Below are 26,408 nucleotides of genomic sequence, written 5' to 3'. Positions count from 1 at the left end.
CAGTAGTACAGACCAGTTTTATACAGGCATAAGGAGACTTGGAGTATAAATACAAATAAACAGTTAAAACTAAACAATACAAGACAGTATTCATAAAAATTACTATTAAACAGTAGTAGTTTGTTGAGTAGAAAACAGTGTTAAAGTAAGCAATAAACAGCACAACAGTTATTAAGCAACATTAAATCAATAATTAACATTATTACACTGTATTACATGGTACCAGTGAAGCACAGTAAACAGTTCAAACCATAATAAACAGTATTGAGTTTTATCATAAGCAGCATTTAACCGGATTAAACAGGTTTAAAGAGTTGAGTAAAAAAACAAAACAAAACATGAAGCAGTATTACTTGATATGAAACAGGATTAATCTGTAATAAATAGAATATATATACATTTAATATATTAAATATATAAAACAGTATTATTAAATGGCAATAAACAGAATTAAATGTAATAGTTATAAACAGTAATATATGAAAATAAACAACATTAAACAGTATTAAATGTAATAAACAGTAATAAATGGTAAAAAAGAGTTTTAAATGTAATCAACAATAATGAATGGCAAACAGTTATATCAGTTATAAACAGTGTTAGATGTAATCATTATAAATTATAATAAATGGCAATAAACTACAGTAAATGTAATAAACAGTAATAAATAACAATAAACAGTATAAATTGTAATAGTTTTAAACTAGTAAATGGCAATAAAAAAGTTACAACTGTAATACACAGTTATAAACAGTAATAAATGACAATAAACAATATTAAACAGCGTTAAAGCTAGTAAACAGCAGGAAATGGCAATAACCAGTTGTTAATAGTTATAAAAACTATAAGATTTAATAGTTATAAACAGTAATAAATGGCAATAAAAACTATTAAATGTAATAAACAACAAAAAATGACAATAAACAGTTCTAACAATTAAAAACAGTAATAAACAGTTATAAACATTAATAAATGACAAAAACCGGTGATAAACAGTAAAAAACAATAATAACAGTATAAAAACAGTAATAAGCAGCATTAAACTGATATGAACAGTATTAAACGGTATTAAATGTAATAGTTAGAAATAGAAATAAACAGTTCTAAACAGCACTGAATATAATAAACCTTTATAAATAGTGGTGAATGTAATAAACAGTAATAAACAGTAATAAATGGTAAAATTCAACAGTAATAAGGAGTAACAGTAATACAGAAATAATCAGTGTGGTTCTGACAGCCTACACGCATACACACTTATCGGGTTGCTGTGTTCATTTGTTAGTGCAGGTTTGTTCGTTCAGAATGAGCTCTGTCTGGAGGCTGTGCAGCTGGTATGCACACACACACACACACACACACACACACACACACACACACACACACACACACTGTTTGCTCTCTCACCCTCTGTGCTCTTTGTGAATGAACAGTAATTAGCAAACAGATTGGCTCTCACCACTGCAGTGAGGGGATGAAGACATACACACACACACACACACATACACAAACACACACACAGGAGTCTGTAGCATGACAGTTGACCCTTCATTAAAACCCGCCCTGGTACCACTGATCGACCAATCATAGCCTAGCAACAGTAACTAGGCAGTGACACCTCTAACATGCTTATTAAAAATAACAAGCATAAGAAGACAAAAAACAAGGAGATTTCTGTCGCCATGGCAACGTTGGTGTACGGTGGACAGAAAGTCTCTTATCATCTGATATTCTGGCACGGAAGCTTGGAGGTTGTGAGACTGTAGACGATTGCTATGAGTTTCCTGTCCTCGCTGTTGCCATGGCAACAGCCAGCGAAGCTAACGGGAGATGTCTTTACCACGGTGTCTGTTGCTACCGATGTGTCGCTTTAGTTAAATGGAGGAATCCTTCATTCTGATCCGACTCTCCGGGTGTTTGATGGTCTGCTGATTGCATTCGTCACCCTGAACGTGATAACAGATGTATCCCCACCACCACCACCACCACCAAATAAACCCAATAAACAACGTTCCAGCTTTCGTGTGTGTCTGTGTGTGTGTATATATATATATATGTGTGTGTGTGTGTGTGTGTGTGTGTGTGTGTCTAAAAGCGGCATTGTTTCCATGGCGATACATCCATTCCGGAGCTTTTTCTTGATTTTGTTTTACACCTTCATTTTTTAACGCTGTTTCGTGTCACACTTGTTAGTGTTATTTTTTTTCCCCTGCATTATTAGTGGCTGGGGATCCTGTTTTTGAGCAGCACTGCATCCGAGCTATACATGTCCTCTTCCAGCATCTTGCTTTAGTCTCTGTAGAGCAGGTGTGTAGGTGACCCTCAGCACCACAAGCGAACGTGTGAATGTGAGAAGGTACACGAGACACCAAGCGTCTTGGTGTTAAAGAGCCTCTCAACACTACACACTCCTCCTCTCATGCCTCAAGTGCACACTCTTGTGACGTACGAAAGTGAGACACATCCGAGTCGTGACGGGGAGCTGATAAGAGAAGCAAGGGAATGGAATGCAGGATGGAAAGAGATTTCAGAGAGGAGGAGAGAGATGTATTACCTTTCATCACACATATGGGGTACATATAGGATGCATGAGGGGGCATTAAGGATACATGTAGGGTGCATGGTCGGCACATTTAGGTACATACAAGGGAAATGTAGGGCACATATACGATACAAATAAGGGTTATGAATGGTATATGAGTGTAGGACACATATGGTTTGCATATAGAATTTATGAAGGGCACATGTAGGACATGTATAGGAGCATAAAGGGCACATATAGGATGGATGAAGGACACATAGTGTCTAAGATGTAAGGTGTGTGTAGGACCCAAACAGGGTGCATGAAGGGCACATGAAGGACATATAGGTCACATGCAGAGTGCATTCAATTGAAAAAAAGAATTTAGGTACATACATGAGGCATGGAGGGCCCAGGTAGGATTATAAATGGTATATAAGTGAAGAACACATATGCGGTACACATAGGATGCATGAAGGGCACATATAGGGTGGATGAAGGGCATATACTGTTTTGGATAGATAAAAAGCAAGTGTGGGATGCATATAGGTTGCAGGAAGGGCACATGTAGGATGCATACAGGGTGCACAAACAATAAATGTGGGGCACATATAGGACACATATCCAGGTATGTACAATCGGAATGCCAGGCACCTACAGGGCACATATAGGGTAACAGTATTATAAATAATACATAAATAAAGGACACATATGGTGTACATATAGGGTGCATAAAGGGAACATAGGGGGTACATATATACTGTGCATGAAGGGTACATGTAGGGCACATATAGAATGCATGAAGGGCACATATAAGTTACTTACAAGGTACATTAAGTGCACAATTCATTTACATACATGGGGCAGGTAGAATACATACTGTATATGCTACTAGTAAGGATTGTGAATGGTATATGAGTAAAGGACACATATGGGGTACATATAGGGTCCATTAAGATTACATATAGTATTGATGAGGTGCAAATACTGTGTAAAATGGATTAAAGGCACATGTAGGGTCCATATAGGATGCATGAAAGGTGCATTTAGGACATGTATAGGGTGCATGAAGGGTGTATATAGGTTGCATGCAAGGCACATGTACTGTAGAATGCATACATGATGCATAAAGGACACATGTAGAGCACAAAAAGGGTGCATATAGGATATATAAAGAGCACATATATGTCATATACAGATGCACAATTCAGGTATATATAAGGGGCATGTAGGACACATATAGTGTACAAGTAAGCGTTATGAATGGTACATGAGTGAAGGACACATGTAGGGTGACACATGTAGGGCTCATATAGAGAGTATGAAAGGAATGTCTCCCCAATTTGTTTATCATTACTAGAGCAGTGTAGTCAATGAACAGTTCCTCTAAATACCCATAATTCTTATCTGCTTAAAGTAGTGTATAATACATGTAAGGTGAATTAAGGTCATGTCACTTCTCTCTGAAAATAAGAGTGTTATGAACCTTGATGTTTCGGTTCAAGTTTGTTTTCATTACCCACAATCCTTTCTGCTCAGCACCAGAGTTAGTGAAGCGATAGAATTGCTTAACAGTGAAGGAATCACTTAGTGTGAGAAATATAGATATCAGGAGCAGGGCTTTTGGGCATTTTACAGCCCCACCCTCAAAACACACACACACACACACACACACACACACACACACACACACAGTCGTTTATGTCTCCATTACATCTCTGTTCTCTCTGAGTGCTTTATAGGCATGTCCAAACTGACAGCAACACGACTGTAGCTCATTGCAAACACTTCCCCATGGGTCACACATTCGGCTCACGCAAACAAAAACACACACACACACACACACACACACACACACACACACACACACACCACTAATCTTATTCAATCTTCCTCTGCCAAATGTCTCTGTTAATCCATCAGTTTTAATGTGAATATGATTCTGTATAGAGCTGTGATCTGGAAAGCTTTGTTTGGGTAAAGCATTGCGATTGGTCACATGGTTTCCCCTTCACAACCATTTGAATTAGCAAATAAATACTGGAATGTTTTGGAACATCTTGAGATATTATAGTTACCACATAGTAACCCCCTATCCACCACCTGAGATACTACATTTACCACATAGTAACACCTAACCAAATGAGATACCATAGACACCACCTGGTGTCTTACATATGAACCACCACCATAGCTACCACATACTGTAGCAACACTGTAGCAGCTTAAGATACTATAGTTACTACACAGCGGGGACCCTAAAATCCATGTAGGCAAACATTGCAACAACTAGCAGCTGTGAAATTGTGATTGTGATGTGTCATACACAAGCTGACTTAATAAGCCCCACCCACTTTACATAGCAAAAAAGAGAAATTCTGGTAAATTCTGGAAATTCTTCAACATTAACATCATACAATTATTATTTTCAATGTCTGTCCTGCCATGTGCACTTATCGCTTTAATCCTTTAATTCTTTGATTATTACACTTTAATTACACACATTTCATTACCGCATTTTCTTTCATGCTGTGTTATTTTTGGGTTCGGTGTGTGTGTGTGTCTGTGTGTGTTGTGTGTGTGTGTGTCTGTGTGTGTGTGTGTGTGTGTGTGTGTGTGTGTGTGTGTGTGTGTGTCTGCATGTAATGCATATGTATAAGGTCTGACTGCAGCCTGTTAAAGCTGGACGAGCCTCTGGCCTTAATTGTGTCTCATAAATATGCAAAAATCACATTTCATCACACACACACACACACACACACACACACACACACACACACACACACACACACACACACACACACACACACACAGCTCTATCTCATCTCCACTTTACAGGTGTTTTAGAATCATTTCAGCTTAATTGAAACGAAGTCTCCTGGATCATGCTGTATAACTAATTAATATCCTAATTAATGCCCTAATATGGTGTTGTTTCCACAGTAACAGCTCATGTCCATGAACTCTGGTGAGGTTTTTTTTAAACATCATGTGTATGGAAGAAGTTTCCATGCCATACACCTTCCGAAGGTTTCCGACTTTTTTACAATTTTGTAAAAAAAAATTGAAAATGAAACTTGTTTCATTGTAGTTTCTGGTAACAATTTCTTTGGTCTTTTGAAGTAGTAGGACAGTAATAAGCATTTATAGCTGTTATAATGTACACCAATGACAGGAAGTGACATTTTATGAACTTTACATGTAACTACAAATTGACAAAAAGCAATGTTTTTGTTCTTTAATAAGTAATCAAATATAGGAGGTATAGGTATGGCTGTGGTATAGGAGGAATAAATAACTTCAGGCTTGTAATTTATGTAAAAGAAGGCGTGGCCTATGTGTATATAATTTATTTCTGAATGAATTCACAAATTTCCCCATAGGTTGCAATTGGCAGAACTTGGCTACAAGTGTATGGCTTTAACTTTCCCTCTTTATCGCTCCTCCTCTTTCCTTTTCTTTTTTCTACTATCTCTCTCTCTCTCTCTCTCTCTCTCTCTCTCTCTCTCTCTCTCTCTCTCTCTCTCTCTCTCTTTTCTTTTTCACCCCTCGCTATCTATCTTATATTCTCCTCTTTTGTTTTTATTTTGTATTTATCTACTCTTTCTCTATATCATATCTGTTCATCTCTCCTTCTCTCACACCCTCTTTTTGGCCCTTTCTGACTAATCATCCCTTTCTCTATCACACCACATCTTTTCTTCATGTCTGTTTGTCTTTCTTTCCCTTCTTTCCATGCCATCCATTTTGTTTTGCTCTCTCCTCTGTCTATCTCTCTGTCACACTATCTTCCTCTATTCTCTTTCATTGGATTTCTTTCTTGTTTTCACATTGTTTCTCTCTCTTTTATTTTATTATGTATCCCTTCTCTATTCCTATATTTTTCTCCATTTTTTCTTCTCCATCTCACTCTCTCTCTCTCTCTCTCTCTCTCTCTCTCTCTCTCTCTCTGCAGGAAGCTGACGGAGCTCAGTGAGGACAATGTGGATGGTGCAGTAACGTCAGCATGAAGCTCTTCAGCACTCTGCGTCAGGCCTCTCTCGTGCACCGCTAGGCCACACACACACACACACAAACACACACACACACACATACACACACCCATATACACACACCCACATACACACACAAAACACTATATCCCCAGCTTCTTTCCTTTTCCCACCACTACCCTTTATTCTGATCCCCCTTTGAGACAGGAAGCAGAATTGTTCCTCCTCCCTCCCCTCGTCACCCTGAGCCATGTGTCTCCCATTCAACAGTGGACGCCGGCGTCCGCTTTCCCGTCCTCGGCGTAAATGGGACACGTGCTTGGTATGGTTGTTAGGACTGGCGCTCCGGTTAGCGCTCTCCTCGTGCCAGCGCTCGGATTACAGTGCCTCCAAACACCCCATTGTCTCGACCAGTTATGGGAAAATCCGTGGCATCCGCAAAGAGCTGAATAATGAGATCCTGGGCCCTGTGGAACAGTACCTCGGCGTTCCCTACGCCACGGCGCCCATCGGAGATCGCCGATTTCAGCCTCCCGAAGCTCCTGGAGCTTGGCATGACATCCGGAACGCCACGCGACTCCCGCCTGTGTGCCCTCAGAACGTCCACGGAGCACTGCCCGAAATCATGATGCCTGTGTGGTTTACCGAGAACCTGGATGCTGCCGCGACATACCTGCAGGATCAGAGCGAGGACTGTCTCTACCTCAACATCTACGTCCCCACTGAGGATGGTGAGACACCACACATACACACACACACACACACACACACACACACACACACACACATATATAGATCCCATATTACATTCCCACAATGCACTGCAAAAGGTCAGTAGACACCCATCCACTAATGTAGACTCATACATGTTTTCAGTTTCAGAGTCCATGTTTCATGCACTCAAAGACCTTTTCCTTTAATCATGAGGCAATGTTTTTTCTGTCTTCTTCTAAAAAGTTTATTTTGTTTTTAAAAAAAATTTAGCGCAGATTTTGAAGTTCATAGCCAGAAAAGTGACTAATAGACTTCAGACACGGAGAGATGCTCAGTGTGCAGTGGGAGGAACATCTAAGACTAAGAATGTATATATACACACACACACACACACACACACACACACACACACACACACACAAAAGCATGCTCTTGTTATACTACTGTTAGCTCTAGTAATGTGTTTGTGTGTGTGTGTGTGTGTGTGTGTGTGTGTGTTTGCATCTGGCTGTGTTCTTGTTTCAGATTTTTCTGAATCGTAACCATTCTTCTTTATTTTCTTCCATTCATCATCCTTCCCTTCTTATCCTCCAAATTCTCTTACTTTTTTGTCCTCTTCCTCCATTCACATGCCCTCATTACCTCCAAAATAGTAGCAGTCTTTTATATCACCCTCCCATTTCACTTCCTCTTCCTCCAGTTCATCTTTTTCTTTCTCTTTTCCTTTCTCCTTCAATTTTTCTCATTCGACTTCCTTTTTTTGCTTTCTCCTCTTGTTCTCGTTCTTCCACTTCTATGATTTTCTTCTCTTCTCACCTTTCATTTTTCTTCTTTCTCTGTAAAGCCTTAATCTTCTTTATCTAAACCCTGTCAATGGTTCTTCAGTTGTCCCTCTATAGAACAAGGCTTGTATAGAGAAGAGACAGCACAGATCTTTTCCCTGTCAAGAAGAACCATTTCAGAAGCAGATAATTAATAAATATAAACCAGGAGCAGTTTTTAAATGGTGTTTTTTTTCAATGGGAAAGCAATTCTTTTGAATTTTATGGCTTTATTAGTCTCCTAAACAGGTTCTGTTTGGACCAAGACAGTTGTTTAAAGTTAAACAGGTTCTAGGTGCAAGAATTCCATCTTTAAGGAGACTCAGAACTGCTCAAGCTCTTTCGAAACTATTGTTTAATATCGCTTTCTAGAACCTGTCAGGAGTATTTTGGTACCATCTTTTTAAAAAAAGGGGTTTTCAGGGGTTTTTAAGATTTTGTCAGATCTTAGCCTTCTGCAAAAGGTTCTTTTTGAACAAAGACATTTTATTCAAACATGTTTAGATTTGATTGAGGAGACTCAGAACCTGTAATTCACTTATAAAGAATCCTTAAGTGGAGGTGATAACTCTGTTAGACCTTCGATCAAGTCAAGTCAAGATGCTTTTATTGTCATTTCAACCATATATAGATGATGCAGTACACAGTAAAATGAAACAACGTTCCTCCAGAACCCTGGTGCTACATAAACAACATAAAGCTACATAACAGAAAAGACAAGAGCTAAGGACTAGTAAAGGTCCTCGCCACATAAAATGATCAGAAGGTCATGAGTTCAAATCCTGGCAGCACCAAGCTACAGTGCTGAGTCTTTACGGTAAATGCAGTAGAACCCTGGATGACTTTGTGGCTGTTGGAACTTTTAAAACCGACTTCTTTACAGGTTCACCTTGAAAGGGGTTTTCATTGGGTTCTTTCTAAATTTGTAATTCACTAGGTCTTTCAGGTTCTAGGTGGTAATTTGGAGCAGATAACTGGTTCCTCAAGGGTTTTTTTTCAGGTCCAATGGAGGAATATACTTATTGAATCCTTCCCGGTGGAGAATTATCACAGGAACCTTTAGAGCTTCTGCACTGTATGTACAACATGTTTGTACCCAGTTAATTGCATACACACTAATTAAGGGTTGGGTGGATAATTATGGGTTTCCGCCCTGCTAAAAAAAAATTTTTCTCCTAGCCCTGTATGATCAAAGAACTATATATTCTACATAGAACATTCTAGAACTCTTACAATTTTTATGTATATTAAGTTTTATAACATAGTGAAATACTTATTATTATAATTATTTATTTCAAATCAAATCTAAATCACAGGCTATGAATATAACGACCAGCTGATTTTATGAAAGATTTTATGTTTTTTTTCTATTTCGAATTGAACGTTTTATTATTGAACGCATTCTTATTATTTAATTAGAGACAGTAAAACTGATTAGCACTTGTGTGTCCAGGAGAACAAACGGGCATCGTGTAAGGTGATTAAAAAAAAAAATTTAACTGCCGAAGCAAATGAGCAAACGCTGACTAATGAACACACACAAACACACACACACACACACACACACACACACACACACACACACACACACACACACAAGCTTGAACCCTACAGGCACTACAATTGAACACTTGAATGCAAATGTTTTTTCCCAAAATATAGAGATGGGAATTCTCTACTTCCTCCTCTTTCTTCTCATCGTGTCTTCCTCCTCTTCCTCGTCCCCCTCTTCCTCTCTGCACTGCAGTCATCCCTTCGTTTTTAATCTCTCCTCTAAGGAGGAAGTCTCAGGGGACGACACACTGGCTGCAGTAAATGAGGAGTTTTGCTCAGTAATGGCTCCCAGGGCTGATCGTCTCATTCATTTGGCAAATCAAAACTCTGTGTGTGTGTGTGTGTGTGTGTGTGTGTGTGTGTGTGTGTGTGTGTGTGTTTTGTGTGCACGTACGTTGGAGGAAAATCAGTCACCGGATCTCTGGAGATGAGTCTGTCATCAGAGAGACGAGAGCACTTTGCTGCTCACACCAAAAGCTCCAGAGATCGCCAAATACCGATAGCATAATGCTTAGCCACTCAGCGTCCTGTTGTTTGTGTGTGTGTGTACACGTTGTCCTCCATCCTGATTTATCATCACTTGATTTGTAGACCTACATTCAGTATTACAGTGGAATTTATAACGTCACTGTGGACACATTAGCATTTTGCATTTGTTTACATTTCTGTTTATTTTTGTTCTGCTGCCAATTTCTTTTTTTTTTCTTTTTCTTTTCTTTTTTTCCATCTAATTCAAGGCAGAGATCTGAGTTCTACTGCCCACACACTACAGTTTTGAATTTTACACTTTTGTCCATGAAGGTTCACTATTTGATCACACTGGCTAGTTTAGCGTTTACGTGCCGATAACTAGGTAGCTAACGCTAGGGGGAAAGATATTCTCTCTGAAGTCACATGAACCCGAAATAGAAAAGGCTTTCTCTTGTTCCTCTTCTTCTTTAAATCTGACCACTTCCTCTGCCTTGTCTTCTTTTACCTATTTTGCTTAATGACACGTCTCTTTCTCTCTGTACTCTTCTACCTTCTTGTTTATTGTTTTTCTTTTCTGCTTTTCCTTTTTTTCCTTAAGGGTTTTGCTTTGGACAAATGCTGGACGCAGCGTTCCACGTATTACTTAGCCACATTTCCACCGTGTCCCCGGCTGTGTTCCAAATTAATATTCTTTTTATCCGATCGATAAACTGATTGCGGTAAAAGAAAAAGGAGAGCCAGAGAAAAGAGCGAAGCCACTCAATAGTAATTCGACTCGCAGGAGTGTAATATAAATGTAGAATCGCTTGCTTGGTAAATAAGTGTGTGTGTGTGTGTGTGTGTGTGTGTGTGTGTGTGTGTGTGTGTGTGTGTGTGTATAGAGGGCTGATTATAAATAAAAACCAACAGCAGTCGGGTCGACTCAGCACAAGAACCGTCACACGATTTTTCCCTTTCGATTGCAAGAACAAATTCTATTTTTTGCAGTTTGTGCTCCGTCGAAATCGAGATTGTGTTTCTATTATTTCATTTGCAGAGTGTTTAAAGAGGTGCATAATGAAACACACCACACACTCATCCCCATTTGATGTTCAGTTATAAGAGAGACTTGTGTTTATCTATTTTATATATATATATATATATATATATATATATATATATATATATATATATATATATATATATATATATATATATGTTTAACTCTTCTGGGAAGAAGTTTCACTAGATTTTGGATTGTGCTTATGGAGATCTGTGGAGTAAGGTCAGGTACTGGTGAGGGTGTAGGTGAGGAGACCTGGGGTTCAGTCAGCATTCCAATTCATCTGTTCAGCTGTTCAGGTTTTGGGGTCAGAGCTTAATATCAGACCACTCATGATCTTTCAATCCAACCCAAGTAACCCATATCTTCATGGAGCAGGCTTTGTGTATTGGAACAGGTTTTGGTCTCCTAGTTAAAGTGAAAGGGAAAATGTTATACTGATGCCTCCGAAGATGCAATTGTGTCCCTTTAACTTTGTTTGGAGGAAAAAACATATATGAATGAAAAAATCTGGTGTCTTTATTGTGAACCAACCCAAGGTGCTGTAGATTCTACAGATAATCTAGCTCATTTAGAGCATATGAATAATGTGCTATGAGAATGCATTAATGATATGTTAGTAATGAGCTCATCTACAATTCAAATATAGTAATATATACTGTATATGTATGTTTTTTGTAGAGGAGTTGCAACTGAAATGCAATTATTTTTAAACACTCGGGTGAAAGAACCATTTGCTGCACTTATGTCAATATTCTAACAAACATTTAAAACCCCGCAAACTTCCAGTGTAATTATCCGTGATATAACAAAGCGAGACTGCTGCTCTGCAAGAAATAAAACCCATCTGGTTCCTGGAGGTGTGTAAATTAATTGGCATTTTTTGAATATACTACATCTCGCTGACTCTCTGAGTACCACAAGGACACTACGAAGTGCACCAGGTGATGTGTAGAAATTATGCATGAGAAGAAGTGAGAGAAGCTAACAATCATCGTTTATTCAGATTAGCTTGTAACTGATAGATCTTGTATCCATGCATGACGCCTCAAAAACTCCAGATTCCAAACCAGACCCCGGGGCTTTCCTGTTAAAGGGAATACCGCACATATCCGGACAAGCTCAGGTTGTCTCGTGGAAGCCAGAAGATCAGAGAGGAGCCTTAAAGGCAGTGGTGTGAGTGCAGCTATTAAATCTCCCACCTGGTGATCGATACTAAATGAGTTACAGTGCTGAGTGATGCCGGAACATTCCTTCAGCACCAGATGTATTTATAAGCTCTTTGATGCTTCTTTGTAACTCCAACATCCTGTTTGGCTCAAATGACTCAAACAACTTTTCTTACCAACAATGTGGAAAACTTTACCCCAATATGAACATTAATGCTGCTCTGTTCAGCTTATTAAAGATTTTCTATTTATTATTATTTAAATATAATTAAACAACATTATTTTTATGATAATGTTTTGTGCAGGTAAATACTGTTATCTTTTATGGAGCTTTGTGGTGTTTAAGTGTGAATGCTGGTGTTTTGTGGTGTTTGAAGTTGTTAGATTTGGTGTTTGAGGGTGACTGTTGGTGTTTTGGGTGTTTTAGGTTCATTATAAGTAGATTTTGGTGTTTGAGGTTGTGTCTCGGTGTTTTGTGGTGTTTAAGGGTTTTTGGTGTTTTGTGGTGTTTGAGAATGCATGTTGGTGATTTTATTGTTTGAGGGTGAGTGTTTATTGGTGTCTAAAGGGTGACTTCTTTAGTATTTAAGGTTGATTATTGGTTGATTTGGTGTTTATAGGTGACTGTTGGTGTTTGTCTAATGTTTAAGGCAGTGTAGGTGTTTTGTGGTGTTTGAGGTAGAGTGGTGTTGTTTTGTGGTGTTCGAGTGAGTATTGGTGTTTGAGGAGAATATTGGTGTATTTTGGTGTTTGAGAATGAGTGTTGTTTTGTGGCATTCTGATGGTTAGTGTTTTGTGGTGTTAAATGGTGTTTATGTTTGTGACAGTGAATGCTGGGAAATATTCTGTGCTGAAGTTTGCGATTGAAGCCAATTCATAAAAAACTCAAGTAAAGCCGAGATAATGCTGACATTGTGTTCGGAGGAGTGTGTGTGTGTGTGTGTGTGTGTGTGTGTGTGTGTGTGTGTTTTGGAAAGAAGTCGGGGATCAGATGTCTTTGTGTTTGTCCAATGTAAGTGTTTTCTGAGCCCAAATTCCTGATGGAGTATCAGCTATCAGTAATATTGACATGTTTGGATATCAGTATCCAGTCTTAAGCTGAAACAGTACACACACACACACACACACACACACACACACACACACACATACAAATCTATATATAAACACATTTTCACCTCCCAAATGCATCCAACCCAAATACACCTGGAACTGGCAGCTCCACAGCTGTGTGTATGTTCCTGCTCCTCTATTCCCTTTAAACAAAAGCATGACTGACCCTCTGTTACAATGAGGACTGGAAGCCCGCCAACACGTGCGCACACACATTTATTTTCCTCCTTGATCTTGTTTGCATCTGTATCCTAGCTCTGCATTCCCTAATTTTTACGGCTAAAATTGATTGCTGTATTGAAAACATATTTCACATCGAGAGAGAGAGAGAGAGATGGAGAGAGGTAAGAATGAAGAATAATAAATAGATAAAAAGAAGCATAAAGTGAGGAAGAATAGGGAGATAGAATGATGGGGGATTTACAGTGGGAGGATATGAAATACAGATGGAAAAGGAGTGGGATGGATAGACAGAGATAGAAAGCAAAGTGAGACGTAAGATAAGCGAGAAAAAAGAAACAGTGCTAATATAGAAATCTTGGATTAAATTAAGGTGTTGGACAGAGAGAGGGGGGAAAAAGAGAATACAGATGATGATTGTATTAAATAAAATACGTAATTTTAATAGAAATTAATTGTGTAAATAATTGCAAGCCACTCATTAAACAAAACTAAATATATTTATAAATGTAATTTCTAGTAGTGGATATAACTGAATAGGAAAAAGCTAACTCTATTTCACTTAAGTGGAATTTCTAAAAATGCTTCTAGAGGTGGAAAAAGGTACCCTTTTGGCACCATGGTTTTCTAAGTGATTACAGCAAAACACATTATGTTTTCCAGATTTTTGAGATTCTGGGATTTTGGGAATGGTCAAGCCTTGTAACCTTTGATACTAGCACTTCCAGAATGAATCATTTTTGGAATTAAAGTGGATCTGGACTATATATTCCAGTGAGGTGGAAATGGGGGACCCTGGAGGAGATAGAAATGTATCAAAGGTCACCATGAAAACTTCACACACTCCTTTACACCTTGGGGCAGTTTACACAGAATAACTAATGTTGTTTTTTTGGGGTTGGGGTCAGAGAAAACTGGAGATTCCAAAGCAAACCTGGGTAGACATGTGGAGAACATTTACACGGGCAGTTTGCTGAGCTCACGATTGTACCCTGGAAACAGTGAGCCCCTGCTGCACTGCTATAAATAATATCTGTGTTTATTAAATCACCCACAAGCTGCAGCTGGTAATGTCATCTTCTCACAGCTCCGGGGTTCCAGAGTTGACCTTCTGTGTAGATTCCTCCAGGATCTCTCAGGTCTCAATGACATGCTTGTGAATAGATTCATTTAAATAACCCTTAGGTTTAAATAAATGTGTGTGCAGTACCCCGCAATGAACTACCATCCAATCCAGGTTGTGTTTCCACCTAATTTGGGGTTTTCCCAGGAGAAGCTTCACTTTTTCATGAAACCCTTCCGGAAGATCAATAAATGTACACTGTAAGACATAAGTTTGTGAACTATGATCTTTTATGGACTCCCTTAGAATCCTATGAACCCTTTAACCAATTCCAAGGAATATGGATGTGCTTGGCTTGTGGTCTGAAACTGAAACAAAGAAACATTGCTGAATTAAACACAAACATAAACACACTTATCCAAACGTCCCCACAGAGTACTGAATACACACCCACACACTCGCAACACACCCATGGAGAACTCCATCTGAAGCAATTAAAGTGCACTCTAACACAGTGCTAAAGTGCTGATGTGGTCAACGCTTAATCTATACCTATCCATCTATCTCTCTCAGACACACACACACACTCACACACACATGCACACACACATACCTGCATTGTAAATGCGTCTAGCTGTCTCCCTTTGAGATCTTTCCCAGAAGAGGTGTTTTGAGAAGGTGAATCGGCCCTGCATTGATCGCTTGCTGCTCTTTAAGTGCTGATGGGAAAGTTTGTGGTTGTATGTGTGGTGTTTTGCTGTTATTAGTCTTGCATGTGTTTGTGTGGTAGTCTGCTTGATACCAGAGTGTTTGTGAGCATGACTTGGCCACTACGACTCCAAATAACGGGGCAGTGATAGAGAGTTGTGCGTGTGTGTATGTGTGTGTGTGGGTATCATTTTGCTTAAAAAGGTGAAGTGAAAGCAACACACGGTTTAAAAAGGTACCACAGAAACCCAGTTGTGTTCTTTATGATACAAACCATGTAAATGTACCATTACAGGTGCCACAAAGGAGGCCCCTTAAGGTCCAGTGCCCCCTTTAAAATCGTTTTGATACCAGTCCATCCTAACCTAAGTAACTTGAACAAATCAGACTTCATGTTAAAACCGTAATCAAGTTCCTGGTTTCACAAATTGCACTTTTTGATCATATAGTACACAGTTACAGAGGAGTAGTGATTTATAATTGCACTATCCGGTTCGCTTTCTGTGATCTAAAAGTACTCGAGAGTGGTTACAGCATCTGTACAAAGTAGTCCATCAAATCAAATATGAATAAGAATAATTATGACTTTCATCTTCCAGGTGCTTTTAGCAAAAAAAAAAAATAGAGAACTGGCACTTTTGCTGGTCTTTTGAGGGTACTACTACTTTGATCACTTTTCTAGTACATTATGTATGAGAATATAACACTGGAACTTCAATCAAGTCAAAGCAAAAACCAGGAGAGAAGATAAACAGTCTACAGGTCTTTTAAATAATGCAATCAGATGATACCAATGCTTTGGCAAGTGAATGTACCCAAAGATGCCTTCTGGTACTCCTTCCTCCTTAGAGCAAAAGCAGTACTAAATAAATACAACATTTCAACATTTTAAACTAAATATGCATTTCAGATTCAGTATCCTTTAAGCAAATGTGGTTTTCTTTAGGCAGTGGCGGACCATCAGAGCCAGGAAGGCCTTTCAGGATCACTAACTTATGTTTTAATATATTTTTGTCAACGAATATGTATTCCCAATAGTTCATTCTCTTTATTGCATAGTGTTTCTCTCGGATGCAATGCTGCTGCTGCACCACTGAGAGAAAGTTTCGGTTAGAGTTTCTATCCAATCAGATTTCAGCCATAACATCACGTATTGCTGTAATGCCAGCTGAAATGAACAGCGCAGACTCTTGGTAGGTTCAAATCTTTGCTGCTTAAAGTTGTCATTTTAACCAGTCATACTTGTTAGATTTGGCCTCTAGCTAGTATCCAGTCACGTCTGCATTTTCACGTCTTTTGATTGAATGGTTAGAGAACACCCTACTGCAACCTGCATCTGTAGCAAACTGCCCAAGTTAAAACATAATCGTGTGGATTTAATACCCATTTTTTTTTTCATTTAACAATGGCTGACAAAGGAGAGGAAATTGATTTGGTCAGATATATTACAAGGACATTTACAAGATGGACTATTCAAGCAAAGCTGGACATCGTGAGGAAAGGTCGACCAAAACAGTTTAAAACAGTTGTTAAGCTTTTTCATGAACTATTTACACTTTTGTGCTTTCTTTCCTGTAAAAAAACACAATTTGCCTTCATTTTAAATCCCTTTAAAAACCATAGTTGCACTGAAAAAATGCATCGAAACCCCGGGGTCATTTTATGAAGTTAATATTGGAACTATTGGAGATGGAAGAGTAGAAATCAGAAGTGTTTGTAATTCAAATACTGTTTTATTGACTAAAATATAGAATTGTGCAGTACTGAAGAGTGACTGTAACATTTGGCCCAGGCTGGAAGTACCTTGGTCCATTATCATTCAGTTTCTTAATCCTAAAACAAGTGATCTATCCTTGTGAGGAGCCATCTTGACCAAAGTATAAGTAGAACTCAAGACTACCAACAGCTCCCAACCAATGTAGTACCGAAATTCAAAACTATGCGACCGAGAGAAGACAACAGATTTCTGAAGTCCATCATAAGTTTTTTAAATAAGGGTAACACCTATTCAACAATGGATTGCCAGCGGGGGCTGGCATGGGGTTCTAGTGTAGTTCAAAAAGGACAAGGAGATATAAATCTCAAACTAGTTGTTTTTAATTAAAGGAACAGCTTCACAAATTAAAGTGCAATAACAAAAAATTCTAACAAAACAAAACACTACAGTTCATGACTACGGTGAGTTATGCACAAAAAAATCTCCTGTCATAGTTTTACATTTTCATTTGTGGCATTTATCAGACGCTCATGTCCAGAGAAGTGCTTTGAGTCTCTAGCAATAAATAAATCTATACTGGTACGTTAGATTACAACTTTACAACTTTGTATTTTTTTTTAACAAATCAAACTTGGAAAGTGTTAGTTTAAGTGTTTCAGGAAGAGGGAGGTCTTCACCAGTCGCTTGAAGGAAGCCAGGGAAGCTGTTCGGTCATCTAGGGAAAGTTCATTCCACCTCCTCGGTGCCAGAACAGAGAAGAGCCTTGAAGTATACTTACCTCTCATCCTGAGAGAAGGTGGTACCAGTCCAGCAGTGCTGGAGGATCTCAGACATTTATTTATCATAATGAGAGAAATCACAAATGCAGATTCAGAATTGTGTAAGACAGTGAGTGCACACATTTTGATTGCGCACAACTTTCGATTTGACTGCATTTCGCTTTGAGCTGAGTCTGCATTACTGATAACTGTCTTGTCCGTCTCCATCTTGCTTTCATGTGAGTTTAGCATGTTTGTTTTCCGCCCATCAATTAATCAGTGCAGTAGTTTTCAGGGCACAATTTCTTTCCTCTTGCATTATTTTAATAACATTTTTTAAGTACAATACTTTAAACAAAACAAAAGTGAAATTTTAGATTTTAAAAACGACTTTAAAAAGTAGATTAAACTACTCAATTACAGTAACATGAGTAAATGTAATTTGTTACTTTTCACCTCTGCTCAGTGTGTGTACTATTCAAGATTTGCATCTGATTTGTAATGGGTAATTAAGCTCTTTATTTTCTAGGTCTTTTAGCTAGAGGTTAAAATACGTTCATGATAGTGCTGCCCATCTATACCCCATGTGTAAATTCCATTTAAACCTGAAAAGAAGGACGGCAAGATATGCTTTCATGGATTAGGATGAGAAGTCTGTTTGAGACTATCACCGTTTAAGAAGGCCATGGAAGGCACCTTTTTGGTACCTTTTTTCAGAGTGTAAGTATTGCTCTAGCCTATGTTTAGCATCTGAACCATGTGGTGATGGAGGGTGGGGGAATGGGGGCTGTATATCTTCTGCAGCAACCTTGTGTGGATATTGCACTAGCAAGGTGCTTACATGAAAACATGGCAAATGGCTGTAAACTAGCAGTAAGACATGCCTTCTATCGAGCAGTGTGTGTGTGTGTGTGTGTGTGTGTGTGTGTGTGTGTGTGTGTGTGTGTGTGTGTGTGTGTTTATGGCATGTCCTCTCAGCCCAGACAGTGATAGAGCATGTGTGGTCAATAGAGGTCTGTATGCTTGTGTGTGTGTGTGTGTGTGTGTGTGTGTGTGTGTGTGTGTGTGTGTGTGTGTTCCTTGCTGACAGGTAAACAGGGTAAATAATGACACGGATCCCTATCTTACTGATTCACAGCAACACACAGACACACAAAAGTTGCACCAATAGCTCTTGCTAATAGCGGGAGCGTTTAGTGCCGAGTTAGAAACGACCGATACACACTCGGATACCATGTAGATGTTCCATGCTCAGTCAGGTTCCTCTTCCTGTCAAGATTTAATCGAATACAAATACCTTATTCGGAAGAACAGATAATGGGTTTAATATCACGGGTGTCTGTGAGCTCACGTATGCGTAAGAGAGAGGATAGCTTTTCTCAGAGTGTGTAGCTCGGCCCTGCAATGAGCATGTACGCACAGAGTGTGAATATGTGCCACTGCATGTTGTTCACTCTATTTTTACTCAAATATAAAGTATTGGTACCCCGCATGAACGTGTATGGGATGGGAAACACTATTCTGGTTTTGTGTGTATATGTATGTTAGTATTGTGCTGTGTGTACAGCAATGTTACATTGTGTGTGGGTGTGTGACAAAGGCACACACAGGCCTGAGTGGCATGAAGGATTCTGCACTGTTAGTGAGTCTGATTTTTGTAAATTATTGTGGTTTATGAGACTTTTTGTCCTAAAAAACAAACAAACAGATTTTTGTCGTTTCTTGATTTTCTTGTCTGTTTTTTTTCTTGTTTTTTTATGAGACTCGATGAGACTCTTTTTGAATTTTCTCTTTTCTCTTTTCTTCCCCACTGTGTGTGTGTTATTTTTTTTTGTTTTTGTTTTTTGTTTTTTTTTTGTCTCAGGTCCTCTCACTAAAAAACCTGACGAGTCTGCGACGAACAGACCGAGGGACGAAGGTATTTTTCCTGCATGTCTTTTTTCGGTCAACTTTTTCTCTCTTACACACACACGCACACACACACACACACAAAAGCACTCACACATACTGTACACACTCTTTTTTTGGGGTGTAAATGTATCTATTCTCTTGATTATCACAGCCTGAGCTGAGAATTTTCCCCTGTATATCTAAGACACACACACACACACACACAAACATACACACACATTGCTGTGCTTTGTAATTGCTGAGGTTTAAATAGAGACACTTCTGGTTAATCCAGTTGTCTCGGAAGGATGGAAAGACAGATGAAGAGAAGAGACAGGGGAACAGGTACAGCTCAAGTGGAGTGTGAAAATATAGCAAAAATTAAGGCAGGAAAAAACAATATTAGAAAATGTAACAAGGGGAAATTTATGCACAGGTTTTGAAGAAGAGAGATTTTTTTGAGCCAATGATTACAGATGAATGTTAGACATTATGTTAAAAAATAAAAGCACTTGTTACACAGAGCACATTATACACACCTAATTAAACAGGAACATTCAAGTCATTTAGTCATTTATACAGTTTACTCTTATTTCCCTGATTCATGTTTAAAACACTCACATGGCTGAGCAATATGGCCAGAATATCAAATCACCTATCAACTATGATCAGCTATACAACTACGAGGTATGTTAAATTTAAACAAAAAAAATGATCAAAGCTTAGACAATACCACTTTTTCGATACTGATACTGAAACCTTGAGTATCAGACACCTATACCCAAACCCATACTATATTTATACTATGTCAGTATTAGTTTTGTATCAGTATTAGTGTTAGTTTCAATATTGCAGTAGTATTAGTTATAGTGTCAGTAGAAATTAGTAGTGTAGTAGCATTATTACTATTAGTAGTAGTAGTAGTATATTAGTGTGAGTGATAGTATTGTAGTAGCATTATTATTATTAGTAGTAGTAGTAGTAGTAGTAGTAGTAAGTATATTAGTATTAGTGTCAGTGTCAGTATTGGTAAGAGTACTGAATTAGTGTCAGTATCAGTATTGTATTAGTATTAAAGTCAGTATCTGTTTTAAATAATTTACTGTGATATAATACATTCAATATCACAAAAAAAAAGGCTGATCAGCATTAACACTTGATTAATGTACAGCAGGAAAAATTTAAGTGGCACCTACGGAAAGATTTTTTTGGGACCCCTGCTCAAGGGCTCTTTAAAAAGCTGAGAGCTTCCTAAATAAGTTCTACTTTGTCCCTTTTTAGAGAGTCCCATCAAGAAACAATTTCTCAACGGTTATTTAGATAGGAAAGGATTCATAAATCAGTTCTACACAACCACAAGCACAACCACCCCCACTCTTAACCCTTATTTCTGGTCCACGGGAACTAAGGTACTCAAGCTGAAGAACTTTAATAATAAACCTTCCTAAAAGTGAAGCTTGGGTTCCTAAAGATGAAGCAATGTACCTGATCCTACTCACATGGAGGTTCCGGTCAAAGAACACTGCTAAGCCTGCATCGATGCTAGCTCCACAATAGTGGACATTAAGGACAGACACACTCACACACATACACCCACACACACACACACACACACACACACATACACACACACACACACACACACACACACACACACACACACACACACATTGTTAACTGGGTTCAGGATTCAAACAGGTTGGGTGGATGTTTCTAAGGTGCCATTTCAAACTCACTTTAGGATTTACATATTCAAGCATGATGGAAGTGTGTGTGTGTGTGTGTGTGTGTGTGTGTGTGTGTGTGTGTGTGTGTGTGTGTGTGTGTGTGTGTTTTCTCAAGTGCTAATTTGGTACCTTTATTGATCTTTTTGTATTGTTTTGTTTCCAGGCAGCACAAAAAAACAGGCTGTTACAGAAAATGAGAGAGAGAGAGAGAGAGAGAGAGAGAGAGAGAGAGAGAGAGACAGAGAGACAGAGAGAGATGGACAATGAGAGAGAGAGAGAGAGAGAGAAATGGACAGTGAGAAAAAGAGTGATACAGAGACAAAGAGAGTCTGAGATACAGCAACCTTTAAAACTAAAAAGAAACAGATGGAGAGACAAAAAGTAAAAGAGAAAGAGAGACAAATAAAAGTTGAGAGCGACAAACAGAGAGAACGTAACAGATAATAACCAACAAAAGAAAATAAGAAGAATGGAGAAACAGAAAAATATAAGTGAGAGAGAGAGAAACAGACAATAAATGTAAGAGACAGAATGTAACAGACAGACAGACAGACAAACAGACAGACAGACAGACAGACAGACAGAGACCAAGGTAAAGCAACACTTTAAACTAGGCAGAAAAAGATGGAGAGACAGACAGCGGGAGAGAGAGAGAGAGAGAGAGAGAGAGAGAGAGAGCTAACCATAAACAAAATTGCTACGTTGATAGTTACAGTTAGATGAAGTTAGCTAGCAGGTTGTTTAGAAATTAGCATGTTTCAGTGTTCAGGAAGTAAAAAATGCTGAAGGTGGGATTGTGATAGTTCGGTTATTACAAGCATTGTTAGCATTGTTAGCCTTCTTAGTAGGTTAGCAATGTCAGTGTTACAGCAGATGGGGTTTAAATAACCACCAGAACTCAGCGTGAGAACATTATACACACAAAAGCACTGATCTCTCTCTCTCTCTCTCTCTCTCTCTCTCTCTCTCTCTCTCTCTCTCTCTCTCTCTCTCTCTCTGTGTGTGTGTGTGTGTGTTGGACACAGTATGTTAATACCAGGAAACATGCTTACAGTTCCTGTGGGAAATTCACTAGAGAGAGAGAGAGAGAGAGAGAGAGAGAGAGAGAGAGAGAGAGAGAGAGAGAGAGAGAGAGAAAGAGAAAAGATAAGCAAAAGACAGCAAGAGGTTTCAAACCTAAGTGCATAAATAGAGTGTGTGTGTGTGTGTGTGTGTGTGTGTGTGTGTGTGTGTGTGTGTGTGTGTGTTCAGGTGTTGATGCAGGCGGGCGTGCAGAGACGTGCGTAGAATTTGTTTCCGTGGCAACAGGCCTGAGTGAGTCAGTGCTGTGGAATGGAGCCTCTATTAGGCAGAGAGGCAGTTTCCATAGCGACTGGGCAATCACAGCTGTGTGTGTGTGTGTGTGTGTGTGTGTGTGTGTGTGTGTGTGTGTGTGTGTGTGTGTGTGTGTATGTGTGTGTGTGTGTGTGTGTGTGTGTGTCCATGAAAAGACCTTGGTTTGTGTAACTTTTCCTCTTTTAATGCTATTTCTTCTCTCTTTCTTTTCTTCTTTATCTCACTTTTCATCTCTCTATTTTTTTATCTTTCTTCCATTTGTGTCTGTTTATCTTTTATTTCATTTTTCCATCTTCTTTACCTGTCTCACTCTCTTTCCTTCCCAACTTTACCTTTTTTGCTTTCTTTGTCCTTAAGTCTCTCTCTCTCTCTCTCTCTCTCTCTCTCTCTCTCTCTCTCTCTCTCCATCAGTCTTTGTCCATCATCCTATACTGTCCATCAGTCTCTTTCTCTCTGTCTCTCTTTCTCTCTCGCTCTCTCTCCTCCTGTCGCTCATGTTTCTGTTTTACACACAGTCCTCCTCTTCCTCCCTCCATCTGTCTCTTTCTTGATGTCTCAAATTCTGCTACAATCTTTGTATCTCTCTCTCTCTCTCTCTCTCTCTCTCTCTCTCTCTCTTTCGTATGGATAAACAGATGCCGTGGCTGTTAGTTTTGTTTCCAGTTGGTCTGCTGTTTGTATGAATTATCCACAGATCCTGCACAGAGCAGACGCATTGGCTAACCGGCCAGCTCTGACACACACACACACACACACACACACACACACACACACACACTGCAGAGAAAGGGGGAGGCTGTACCAAATCAGCTCTGAGGTAGAACCTGTAAAACAATGTTTCAGAGAGAAAAAGGGAATTAAAGAGACACATCCACCAATAGAGGGGCAATTAAATAGACAGGCATTGCCAATAGAGTGCCGATAAACAGGACAGACATTACTAACAGAGTGAGAATTAAAGAAACAGAAATTGCAGGTACAATGCTGATAAAAGGGCCCTATGAGACAGACATTATCAACAGAGTGAGGATAAAGATGATAGACATTACTAATAGAGTAAGGATCAACGTGACATGTTACTAATGAGTGAGGCTGGACTACAGTGGCAGACATTACTGAGTTAGAATTAAATAACTAATAATAAAATGTGAGAATAAAGAGAGGGAGGATTAAAAGAGACAGACGATACTAATTCAGTGATAATAAAAGAGATGGGGCAATGATAAAAGAGACAAACTTTACTAATAAAGAGATGATACGAGTCAGACATTACCAATAGAGTGACAATAAAAATAAAAAAAAAAGACAAACATTACTAATAAAGTGAGGATATAAAGATGCACTGTTCCTCTAATAAACTTCTAATTTCCAATCCTGTCCATCGTCGTCACTCCCAACGAAAACCTCAATATCTTCAGCTCTGCTACCTCCAGCTTCACCTCCTGTCTTTTACTCAATGCCACTGTCTCTAAACCATACAACATCGCAGGTCTCACCACAGTTCTATAAACTTTCCCTTTCACTCTTGCAGATACTCTTCTATCACAATTCACTTCTGCTATCACTCTTCTCCACCCACTCCACCCTGCCTGCACGCTTTTCTTCACTTCTCTAACACACTCGCCATTACTTTGCACTGTTTAACCCAGGTACCCATACTCCTCCACCTTCTCCACCTCTTCTCCCTGCAAACACATTTCCATCTCCATCCTTTATTGCTCTATCTTGCAGCACATCATTCTCAGCTCTGTCTCTCTGCCTGGCCAGTCGATATAAATACTTTTCTCCTTCCTTAGTGTCCAACCTCTCATACAGCTCCTCATATGCCTTTTCCTTTCCTTTTGTTACATCCCTCTTTACCTGCTGCCGCATCTCCTTGTACTCCTGCCTACTTTTATCATCTCTCTGTCGATCACAATCCTGTTTTGCCAACCTCTTTCTCCTTATGCTCTCCTGCACTTCCTCATTCCACCACCACTTCTCTTTGTATTTCTTTCTATTTCCAGATGTCACACCAAGTACCTTTCTAACTGTCTCTCTTATCACTTCTGCAGTAGTTCAGTAGTCCAATCATCCACCTCTTCACCACCACCGAGCCCTTGTCTGACCTCTTCCCTGAATCTGACACTACAGTCTTCCTCCCCCAGTTTCCACCATCTTATTCTCCTTTCATTCTTAACTCTCCTCCTCTTCTTCTTTACCTCCAAAACCATCCTACAGACCACCATCTGATGCTTTCTATCTGTAGTAACAGATATTTCTAATATAGTGAAAATAAAAGAGACAAGGGCAAAACAGAAAGACTTCACCAAATATGAAACCCTCAGACATCACCCTAATGTGTCAAGTACACTTACTTATGAAAATTACTGTCTGTGCAGCCCTAAATAAAACCCTAAATAAAAGTGTGTGTGTGTGTGTGTGTGTGTGTGTGTGTGTGCGTGTGTGAATCTGTCTGTGTGTGTGTGTGTGTGTGTGTGTGTGTGTGTGTGTGTGTGTTTTCACAGATATCCGAGATCGACGGAAGAAGCCGGTTATGTTGTTCATCCACGGTGGCTCGTATATGGAGGGAGCAGGCAGCATGTTCGACGCGAGTGTCCTTGCTGCCTACGGCAACGTCATCGTTGTCACCATGAACTACAGGCTGGGGGTTCTGGGTAAGTGTGACATCACCAGCAACGACCTCATCACCTGAAGAACATACTTCTAGTATACCAACAGACAAACTGGGAGAGAGAGATGGCATTGGAGACATGGGCTAAAAATAAACGATAGGGCATTTTATGCTCTGCAGTAAAGCTGAAAATTAATTAAAGGAGATGATCATGATGTGGAATGACCAAACACACACACACACACACACACACACACACACACACACACACTTTGCTGTTTTCTCATGATTTTAACATACCGAGTTATTTTTTCAGTGGTGGACGAAGTACACAAACAATGTATTTGAGTTAAAGTAGAGATACACACGGTAAAATATTACTCAAATAAAAACAAAAATGCTATTTTAAACTTTCATTTGAGTAAAAGTAATGTTACTCTGAGCACACTGATCTATTAATAGAATGATATTAATGAGTGAAACACTGATTGATATTTAATAAAATTATCACCTTCTGGCAAGTTTGAGTCAGGAGTTTCTTCCATCATGTATTACTCTCAAAATGTTCTGCTTGCTGTTGAACTGTCACTGAACTGTATGTTAGTGATAAGTAGATACCACAAAGAATCAGTCAAAACAAGTTCAAAACAGAGCGCACGCTCTACCCTGATTAATGGTTTGCTGCATGCTTGGCCAGTTAAGTTTTTATCCATTCATAAATAAAAAGGAACGCCTGATTTCGAAAAAATTTGGATTTAAAGTAAGATATTTGACTTTGAAGTGTAGTGAAGTTAAAGAAAAAATCTCTCCAATTGTAAATACTCCACACATGAAAAGCTACTTAAGTCTTATGTTCACCACTGGATTTCTGAAAAACTTTTTAATTTATGAAAAATCTAGCACTGATCACGAGGATCAATGTTTGTTTAATCAATATAATGAGAAAATTAAGTCGTGATAACGAGAAAACAACATTTAAGTCGAGATAACGAAAGAATTCATGACTAAACAACTAGTTT

The 26,408-nt window shown here is 38.9% G+C and overlaps 1 protein-coding gene across 1 annotated transcript in view; it reads left to right on the top strand.

Annotated features, from left to right (window-relative positions):
* Positions 1-26,408, top strand: part of nlgn2b (neuroligin 2b) — a 59,267-nt gene that overhangs the window by 15,359 nt on the left and 17,500 nt on the right. Inside the window, exons 2-4 of the mRNA XM_046861854.1 lie at positions 6,477-7,244; positions 19,688-19,741; positions 25,283-25,432. Of these exons, the coding sequence (XP_046717810.1) occupies positions 6,764-7,244; positions 19,688-19,741; positions 25,283-25,432 (685 nt within the window). The 5' untranslated portion in view covers positions 6,477-6,763. The remainder of the gene's footprint in view (positions 1-6,476; positions 7,245-19,687; positions 19,742-25,282; positions 25,433-26,408) is intronic.

Source organism: Silurus meridionalis, chromosome 11, assembly GCF_014805685.1.
Source record: "Silurus meridionalis isolate SWU-2019-XX chromosome 11, ASM1480568v1, whole genome shotgun sequence".
NCBI classification, from domain to species: Eukaryota; Metazoa; Chordata; class Actinopteri; order Siluriformes; family Siluridae; genus Silurus; species Silurus meridionalis.
The sequence above is the reverse complement of the archived record's forward strand: the minus strand, read 5'-3'. Positions and strand labels throughout refer to the sequence as shown.